General features: G+C 48.1%; 1 protein-coding gene across 1 annotated transcript; it reads right to left on the minus strand.

The window, feature by feature from the left end:
* Positions 1-8519: 8519 nt before the first annotated feature.
* On the minus strand, positions 8520-9979 carry LOC139764416 (uncharacterized). Its single transcript, XM_071690974.1, has 2 exons — positions 9189-9979; positions 8520-9134 (listed from the first exon to the last, which is right to left on the minus strand). Exons 1-2 carry the CDS (start codon positions 9950-9952, stop codon positions 8615-8617), a joined length of 1284 nt encoding a protein of 427 aa, XP_071547075.1. The 5' UTR covers positions 9953-9979; the 3' UTR covers positions 8520-8614.
* Positions 9980-10532: the final 553 nt, after the last annotated feature.

Genomic DNA, 10532 nt, shown 5'->3' on the forward strand with positions numbered 1-10532 from the left:
GAGAGGTAAACCAGGGCTTGACACGCTGTTAGAGAGAGGTAAACCAGGGCTTGACACGCTGTTAGAGAGAGGTAAACCAGGGCTTGACACGCTGTTAGAGAGAGGTAAACCAGGGCTTGACACGCTGTTAGAGAGAGGTAAACCAGGGCTTGACACGCTGTTAGAGAGAGGTAAACCAGGGCTTGACACGCTGTTAGAGAGAGGTAAACCAGGGCTTGACACGCTGTTAGAGAGAGGTAAACCAGGGCTTGACACGCTGTTAGAGAGAGGTAAACCAGGGCTTGACACGCTGTTAGAGAGAGGTAAACCAGGGCTTGACACGCTGTTAGAGAGAGGTAAACCAGGGCTTGACACGCTGTTAGAGAGAGGTAAACCAGGGCTTGACACGCTGTTAGAGAGAGGTAAACCAGGGCTTGACACGCTGTTAGAGAGAGGTAAACCAGGGCTTGACACGCTGTTAGAGAGAGGTAAACCAGGGCTTGACACGCTGTTAGAGAGAGGTAAACCAGGGCTTGACACGCTGTTAGAGAGAGGTAAACCAGGGCTTGACACGCTGTTAGAGAGAGGTAAACCAGGGCTTGACACGCTGTTAGAGAGAGGTAAACCAGGGCTTGACACGCTGTTAGAGAGAGGTAAACCAGGGCTTGACACGCTGTTAGAGAGAGGTAAACCAGGGCTTGACACGCTGTTAGAGAGAGGTAAACCAGGGCTTGACACGCTGTTAGAGAGAGGTAAACCAGGGCTTGACACGCTGTTAGAGAGAGGTAAACCAGGGCTTGACACGCTGTTAGAGAGAGGTAAACCAGGGCTTGACACGCTGTTAGAGAGAGGTAAACCAGGGCTTGACACGCTGTTAGAGAGAGGTAAACCAGGGCTTGACACGCTGTTAGAGAGAGGTAAACCAGGGCTTGACACGCTGTTAGAGAGAGGTAAACCAGGGCTTGACACGCTGTTAGAGAGAGGTAAACCAGGGCTTGACACGCTGTTAGAGAGAGGTAAACCAGGGCTTGACACGCTGTTAGAGAGAGGTAAACCAGGGCTTGACACGCTGTTAGAGAGAGGTAAACCAGGGCTTGACACGCTGTTAGAGAGAGGTAAACCAGGGCTTGACACGCTGTTAGAGAGAGGTAAACCAGGGCTTGACACGCTGTTAGAGAGAGGTAAACCAGGGCTTGACACGCTGTTAGAGAGAGGTAAACCAGGGCTTGACACGCTGTTAGAGAGAGGTAAACCAGGGCTTGACACGCTGTTAGAGAGAGGTAAACCAGGGCTTGACACGCTGTTAGAGAGAGGTAAACCAGGGCTTGACACGCTGTTAGAGAGAGGTAAACCAGGGCTTGACACGCTGTTAGAGAGAGGTAAACCAGGGCTTGACACGCTGTTAGAGAGAGGTAAACCAGGGCTTGACACGCTGTTAGAGAGAGGTAAACCAGGGCTTGACACGCTGTTAGAGAGAGGTAAACCAGGGCTTGACACGCTGTTAGAGAGAGGTAAACCAGGGCTTGACACGCTGTTAGAGAGAGGTAAACCAGGGCTTGACACGCTGTTAGAGAGAGGTAAACCAGGGCTTGACACGCTGTTAGAGAGAGGTAAACCAGGGCTTGACACGCTGTTAGAGAGAGGTAAACCAGGGCTTGACACGCTGTTAGAGAGAGGTAAACCAGGGCTTGACACGCTGTTAGAGAGAGGTAAACCAGGGCTTGACACGCTGTTAGAGAGAGGTAAACCAGGGCTTGACACGCTGTTAGAGAGAGGTAAACCAGGGCTTGACACGCTGTTAGAGAGAGGTAAACCAGGGCTTGACACGCTGTTAGAGAGAGGTAAACCAGGGCTTGACACGCTGTTAGAGAGAGGTAAACCAGGGCTTGACACGCTGTTAGAGAGAGGTAAACCAGGGCTTGACACGCTGTTAGAGAGAGGTAAACCAGGGCTTGACACGCTGTTAGAGAGAGGTAAACCAGGGCTTGACACGCTGTTAGAGAGAGGTAAACCAGGGCTTGACACGCTGTTAGAGAGAGGTAAACCAGGGCTTGACACGCTGTTAGAGAGAGGTAAACCAGGGCTTGACACGCTGTTAGAGAGAGGTAAACCAGGGCTTGACACGCTGTTAGAGAGAGGTAAACCAGGGCTTGACACGCTGTTAGAGAGAGGTAAACCAGGGCTTGACACGCTGTTAGAGAGAGGTAAACCAGGGCTTGACACGCTGTTAGAGAGAGGTAAACCAGGGCTTGACACGCTGTTAGAGAGAGGTAAACCAGGGCTTGACACGCTGTTAGAGAGAGGTAAACCAGGGCTTGACACGCTGTTAGAGAGAGGTAAACCAGGGCTTGACACGCTGTTAGAGAGAGGTAAACCAGGGCTTGACACGCTGTTAGAGAGAGGTAAACCAGGGCTTGACACGCTGTTAGAGAGAGGTAAACCAGGGCTTGACACGCTGTTAGAGAGAGGTAAACCAGGGCTTGACACGCTGTTAGAGAGAGGTAAACCAGGGCTTGACACGCTGTTAGAGAGAGGTAAACCAGGGCTTGACACGCTGTTAGAGAGAGGTAAACCAGGGCTTGACACGCTGTTAGAGAGAGGTAAACCAGGGCTTGACACGCTGTTAGAGAGAGGTAAACCAGGGCTTGACACGCTGTTAGAGAGAGGTAAACCAGGGCTTGACACGCTGTTAGAGAGAGGTAAACCAGGGCTTGACACGCTGTTAGAGAGAGGTAAACCAGGGCTTGACACGCTGTTAGAGAGAGGTAAACCAGGGCTTGACACGCTGTTAGAGAGAGGTAAACCAGGGCTTGACACGCTGTTAGAGAGAGGTAAACCAGGGCTTGACACGCTGTTAGAGAGAGGTAAACCAGGGCTTGACACGCTGTTAGAGAGAGGTAAACCAGGGCTTGACACGCTGTTAGAGAGAGGTAAACCAGGGCTTGACACGCTGTTAGAGAGAGGTAAACCAGGGCTTGACACGCTGTTAGAGAGAGGTAAACCAGGGCTTGACACGCTGTTAGAGAGAGGTAAACCAGGGCTTGACACGCTGTTAGAGAGAGGTAAACCAGGGCTTGACACGCTGTTAGAGAGAGGTAAACCAGGGCTTGACACGCTGTTAGAGAGAGGTAAACCAGGGCTTGACACGCTGTTAGAGAGAGGTAAACCAGGGCTTGACACGCTGTTAGAGAGAGGTAAACCAGGGCTTGACACGCTGTTAGAGAGAGGTAAACCAGGGCTTGACACGCTGTTAGAGAGAGGTAAACCAGGGCTTGACACGCTGTTAGAGAGAGGTAAACCAGGGCTTGACACGCTGTTAGAGAGAGGTAAACCAGGGCTTGACACGCTGTTAGAGAGAGGTAAACCAGGGCTTGACACGCTGTTAGAGAGAGGTAAACCAGGGCTTAACACTGTTAGAGAGAGGTAAACCAGGGGCTTGACACGCTGTTAGAGAGAGGTAAACCAGGGCTTGACACGCTCTTAGAGAGGTAAACTAGGGCTTTCGAAGTAGTCATTGTAGACCACAGAAAAGGTCTTGGGGCTTAGCTGTGGGTTGTGGGTTTCGGTGTACTTATACATGATATCTATGGTCTAGATATGAGCAATGAGGGTCGTTCTTCGTCTGTTCCCGGGACATCTCGCTACGCGGGAAAAACTGCACAAGTATGATTAAATATATATATATATATATATATATATATATATATATATATATATATATATATATATATATATATATATATATATATATATATATATATATATATATATAAACCCAGAATAAGTAATGTTATCATGCCTTTCGTCGACATGAGCAGGTAGCTAAATATACCTCCGCTTGGACCCGTCTTTTTATAGTTGTGTCACATCGTTACAAGGGTCACTGAATCCTCGTCGTCCAGTGCGTAAAATGGATCACAAAGGGATCCATGATAAGTACACGACTGTTAACAGAGAAAAAAACACGACTAAGGGCTCAGAATAAACGTAGTGAATTAAACTGTGATATATTTCAGCTAACCTTTGTGTTGGCAACGGCTCTGAGTTGTCTCTTTGATCTCATAAGTCAGGGTCGATACAAGGGTTGTATCAGGTGAGGGTAAGGCATGACCCCTGGCCCTCCCTCACCTCAGGCCTTGGAGGAGGGTGACCTGCAGGACAGGAAATGAGGTGGCATGTATGGCGTCGCCCTCAGTCAGTCTTTCCCGTCTCATCCTCTGTCTAGTTACTAGTACTTAACTTGATTAGCTTCTCTGTATTTCGTTCCTTTCTCCCTCATCTTTCTGATCCTCACATTGCCGCCCCAAGCTCCTACCTACTACAGCCTCCACGCTGCCGCCCTCACAATGTCCACAGACTCCTGAAAGATAGACGCCTCTCCCAGCAGAGCATCGCCCTGCGTCACAAGGACAACAGGAGTTCACACATGGACCAAATGATCGTGTTTTCAAGGCTGTAGCGAGTGTGCCAAACTGGTCACTGATATTGTGGAGTTTCATCGGCTGGGAGAGGGACTTGTACACCTTAGCAGGTGTCTGTGTTTACTGCTGCTGCTCCAGGAGTATGTTGTCCTGGAATATACAAAATACTATCTTCCAGGTTCGAATGTTGTGGAGGTTCCAGGAACCATCTTACATCACGTGTGTCGGGCTTTCTCGTGTTGCTTTCTATGTAACTCAGCTGCTACCTCATTAGTTGTCTAATGGCTTCCTTACGCACACCAGACACGTGTACACCAGACACGTGTACACCAGACACGCGCCGGCTATTCTTTATTTCAACTCTTGTTTTTCTTATTCATGGAGACAACTTTGTGAAACGTGAAGCGTTTTTGTATCGCATAAAGTCAGTGAGTCACACATTATACTTGGGTCATTACTTCGCTCATATTCTTTGCCTTTTCCAGGCTTGACCTGGCTAAGGCTACACTCTCGTCAGCTGTGTTCCTCCTCCTGGATCACTGAGTGGCAGGTCCTTGTCTTCCAGTGCCGGCCAGACGTACACAGTGGCCAGCTTGGTGCTCCTAACACTAGCGTGTCCCTTCCTCCCTGCGGCCCGGCCCAGCAGGCTCCCTCCACCTGTGGCCCGGTCCGGGCTCCCTCCACCTGTGGCCCGGCCCAGCAGGCTCCCTCCACCTGTGGCCCGGCCCAGCAGGCTCCCTCCACCTGTGGCCCGGTCCAGGGTCCCTCTACCTGTGGCCCGGTCCAGACTCCCTCCACCTGTGGCCCGCTCTAGGCTCCCTCCACCAGTGGCCCGGTCTAGGCTCCCTCCACCTATGGCCCGGTCCAGGCCCCCTCCACCTGTGAGGCCACGCCTGGCTCCCAGTTCCTCCCTCCTCACCTGCCGGCGTGTGAACCTTCCACCGGAGGCAGTCACCTGTGGACATTCTGTTGACTTGGCCAGGAGCACACAGCACGTGCTGCCTGTAGTAAGCTTGGCTCTTCAAAGGGAACTTTGAGCTGGGTCGAGACGTCAATATTTGATGATCGACGGAATTGAAATGGCAGAGCTGCTCGACATGCTACATATTCTGCTGCCGTGTTAAGGTTAAAAGAAATATGCAATCCAGTGTGAAGAATTTCGAAAAATCTCTTTTAGAAGCGAAAGCGAATTTGTTTGCAAAAGGTATATCATGAGATCGTTTCCAAAACTGAAGCTTTTATGTACCATCTCGCTTAGGAGCTTCTTACAGTGCTGAAAGAGGGATGGTAACTTAGAGTAACTGGGTCAAGAGTATTCATGTATAAGTAAGCCAAGGGTGGGGATGAGGTTGGAGGTTAACGGTCATGAGTGCATGAAATATTACCTGATAGTTATGTGAAGAAGGCATGCAGGATGTGGTCTGATTTAATGTAAACAAAATAAGACATAAGAAAAATATTTCTAAAAATGATTCGACGGAAATGAGATAATGTTTACAATTTGTGTGTAGAGTTAAGAAATACACACGGAACAATATCTTCTATAAACAGACTGATATTCATGGCAATACAGCGAAGATTAATTACAAAGAAAATATTAGGTCGGATACAGAATATTTAGGGCGTATAAGGGCGTATAAGCAGTCAACCAACCAGTCAACCAACAACTAACCAACCAATCAACGAACCAGCCAAATTATGGAGAAAAGTTAACTTTGGCTGATTCGTTGATTGGTTGGTTAGTTGGTTGGTTGGTTGGCTGCTTGGTTGGCTAGTTGGTCGCCTGGTTGGTTGGATGGCTGGTTGGTTGGCTGGTTGATTGGTTGGCTGGTTGGTTGGCTAGTTGATTGGTTGGTTAGTTGGTTGGTTGGTTAGTTGGTTGGCTGGTTGGTTAGTTGGTTGGTTGCTTATTTGGAATCTAGGTCTATCAACTGCCAGGGTAATTAAAGCCATCAATATCAAGTTTATAACACCAATTGAATAATCTTAAATACCATATATATTCGGGAAATTATATATATATATATATATATATATATATATATATATATATATATATATTCCTATGAGTCCACGGGGAAAATGAAACACGAAAAGTTCCCAAGTGCACTTTTGTGTAATAATCACATCATCAGGGGAGACACAAGAGAGAAATATAACAGTCAGTTGATATACATCGAAGAGACGAAGCTAGGACGCTAGCACGATATCTGTTGGTGCAGGAGTTTTATTAGTCTGTGTTTCCTTACTGAATGCTCCTTCGGTATCTGTGAATTTTTCTCTTACGTGAGCTTTTCTGCCAGCAAGAGGAGGGAGGATGGTCCGCTGGTACAGTCTTTTGCATTCTCCATCCAGCTCTTCCTTCCGTTGGCTTGCTACGTTTTCCAGTCCTCCCTCCCGCCTCCTCCTCCTCCTCCTCCTCGTGTGACCGACCTTACGATTGCCTTAGAGTGCGCTGGAAGTGAAGACCATCGCAACTTGGACATATATAATAGTGAGAGCAGAGTTGCCTGGGAATTTGCATGACCCCTCTCTTTCTCTCTCTCTCTCTCTCTCTCTCTCTCTCTCTCTCTCTCTCTTCTCTTCTCTTCTCTTCTCTTCTCTTTCTCTTCTTTTTCTCTCCTCTTTCTCTCTCCTCGGGAAGCTTCGCGCGCAAGGTGGTCAAATGTAAGGATCTCTGGCATCTCTTCCAAGCCTTCGGTTTGAGAAGGGTAGTAGATTACGCTTAACTAACTCTTTCGGCTTTGTATCGTCCCTGGTCCGTCGTCGAAGGTAATCGCTGGAGTACCTACAAACTGGAAGAGATTATATTAGTGCCTCTGATGGACTTGTCTCCACATTCTTCTGTAAACAGTACACTTCTCTTTCGTACATTGCAGGTTATCTTGGTAGAACAAATATAAAAGACAAGAAATAATGTGGAAGATCATCCAGTATTAATGGCAGAATTTGCATTTTTTTTTAATCCTTGCAACAATATAGCGAGTCAAAAGACCTCGATAAGGTGTAGACAGTTGGAGACTCTAGCCTTTAAGTGATTCACTCCCTATTACCAGACCCCAGCCAGAACGTCGACCTGGCCGCTACCAGTCGACAGTCGGCCTCACCACAACCAGTCCCCAGCCAGATCAAAGTACATGTATAAGATATAAACTGTAGGTGGAGGCTGGATGACCTGAGATATTATCCAGCAACAGAAGACGATGGGAAGAAGAGTTCTGTGTACTACATGAGAAACACTGAACAGAGAGACCTGGCAACTGGCGCAGGTCACGAATAGACGACCACCACTTAAGTACCAGCTGAGGCAGGGTCGTGGCCTCGACGGTGATGGACGTTTGTGGTAGCAGAAAAAAACAATTCTCACAGCTCTGGGAAAGACACAATCTGCTGGAGAGACAAAGACAAAAAGAGAAATCCTCATGAAAGGCCTTGTGAAGGTGGGACAAATAGGTCAGCTGCTCTGCCTTGCCTCAGTGTATGTAATGACAGATGACAAAGACCCTTACCCAGGAGAGGAGAGGGAGGAGCACTTAGGGACGACGTCAAGCCAGCGGCCTGAGGACCTGACCCACCTTAATCCATCTTGTGCGTGAGCGAGGGGCGAGGAGGAGGAGGAGGAGGAGGACCACACATTACACCTGCTGTTGTCCGACGTGAACGCAAGCAGCCAGGGGTGTTTACACACACACACACACACGCACATTTACACACACACACATTAACACACACACACACACACACACAGGTTAAAAGTTGATATCTTCGAAGTGTTATACAAACACGAGAGTAGTACGTCTAGTTCAGTGTAAAAAGGAATGCGTGTAGGTGAGCAAGAAATCAAGAAATTAAAAAAGAAAAGCGCACTTTTAAAAGCGAAAGTTTCCCTCTCACTCAGCCCTGTCTTTCCTCCGCCCTCAACATACTCATATTCTCTACACCCTAGACAAAAACTCTACGGCTTTCCCTTGAAAAATACCCATACACCCTAACGGGTCAGGTCAAGGGTCATCTCCACTACACCCTCGACAACGCAGACTAAAGTCATTAGTCACAGACGCGGCGCTTCACTAGAAAGTAAAAAGATTAGCCAAAGTTTGTTTAATGTTCTTTTTAGAAATAAAGAAATGAAATGCAAAGACCCCGAGATGGGGTCTCATATAATCAGAAGGTCAGTACAATAAGCCAGTTATGTTTAGATTTAATCAAACACGTCACTGGCCGCTCCGTCTGAACTCAATGCGACGGCGTTCTTCGGCAAATTGTTCCTTGAGGAAACTCCGGAACCTCATGCCTACGTCGTCGTCGTCTGAGTCCTCGTCGTCTGAGTCCTCATCATCTGAGTCCTCATCATCTGAGTCATCATCTGAGTCCTCGTCGTCTGAGTCCTCGTCGTCAGAGTCCTCGTCATCAGAGTCCTCGTCGTCTGAGTCCTCGTCATCTGAGTCCTCGTCGTCTGAGTCCTCGTCATCTGAGTCCTCGTCGTCTGAGTCCTCGTCATCTGAGTCCTCGTCATCTGAGTCCTCGTCATCTGAGTCCTCGTCGTCTGAGTCCTCGTCGTCTGAGTCCTCGTCGTCTGAGTCCTCATCATCTGAGTCCTCGTCGTCTGAGTCCTCATCATCTGAGTCCTCGTCGTCTGAGTCCTCGTCGTCTGAGTCCTCGTCGTCTGAGTCCTCATCATCTGAGTCCTCGTCGTCTGAGTCCTCGTCGTCTGAGTCCTCGTCATCTGAGTCCGAGTCATCTGAGTCCGAGTCATCTGAGTCCTCGTCGTCTGAGTCCGAGTCATCTGAGTCCTCGTCGTCTGAGTCCTCGTCATCTGAGTCCGAGTCCGAGTCATCGGGGTCGACCTCCACCTTGTTCTGGTCTAATTTTCTACCAGTCTGATCATGAATCGAATCCAGTTCATGAGTTATGTGCTCCATCTTCTGGCTCAACCTCTGAAGATCGTGAAACAGGGCATCTTCTTGTTGTGCCTTCAGCTTCTCTTCATGGATGAAGTTTTCGACCATGCCAATCGTGTCATTCAAGTTCGAAGTCATATTTTGAACGGTCTCGCGGAGATGATTACTTTCGTTTAAAAGTCTGTCATAATCTCCGCGATAAGCTTCCTGCAATTTGTCTACAGTCTGACGAGTTTCAAAGGTCTCTTGACGAAATGATTCCAGTTCTTTCTTCCATTCCTTTTCCTGACCTTCCACACTCTCTTCAGCAAAGCGCATGAGTTCTACTATCTCTTTGCGGAAGTGTTTCTTCACTTCGTCCCATTTGCCTCTGACCAATTTCTCTCGATCTCCAAGATTCGTGAGAATTTCCTTACTTTCTTGATGAATGAACATTTTGACTTCCTGAGCGGAACCAGGATCCTGGCTGGTCTCAGTGAGTGGAGCTGGAGTAGGGGTCTGGTACACCCCACGGGAGTAGAGGTAGTCCTGGACATCTTTGAAGGTAAAGGGCCTCTTGGCGCCCACGGAGATGGACGGCTGGTAGTACGCGCTCACCACGACGCACAGGTAGCTTATCAAGCCGATAACGGTGATACGGTTGATACGCATTTTATTTATAGTTATATCTAAATTAATAGATAGAGATGCAGGACCTGGGGTTCTCTGTTAAACAAAAATACGAAATAAACAGATGGTCTCTGGTGGTGTCCGTGAGGTATCCGGGAAGATAGGATGCCTGGAAATAGTTGGGATGTCAAACCATAGCTGAAGTGTCAGGATGTACCTGAGGAGTATGGTAGTAGTTTGGGTGGTGACTGTGGTGTATGAAAGTAGTTTAGATGGTGTCTGGGGTGTGTGGAAATAGGATGGTCTCTGTGGTGTTTGGTGTATGGGTGAAAATAGTGGAAGGTGGGTTGCCTTGCTATAGTTGGGGAGTAAGTCAGTAGTTGGGGTATTGGATAGTGGCTGGGGCCTAGGGCAGTACCTTAGGCGACGGGCAGTAGCTGGATAATCATGAGGTACCTATGCCTTTCGGGAAGTAGCTGGGAAGTATGGCAGTATCTAAGGCTCGTTAAAAGAAAATTACTATATCATGAACAAACACATCTTCACTACAACTTAGACAAAACCATCCTCATTAAATCCTAGACAAACGAATTTTCACTACACCCTAGACAAGCGCATCTTT

The sequence above is a fragment of the Panulirus ornatus genome, chromosome 4 (genome assembly GCF_036320965.1).
Source record: "Panulirus ornatus isolate Po-2019 chromosome 4, ASM3632096v1, whole genome shotgun sequence".
NCBI lineage: Eukaryota > Metazoa > Arthropoda > Malacostraca > Decapoda > Palinuridae > Panulirus > Panulirus ornatus.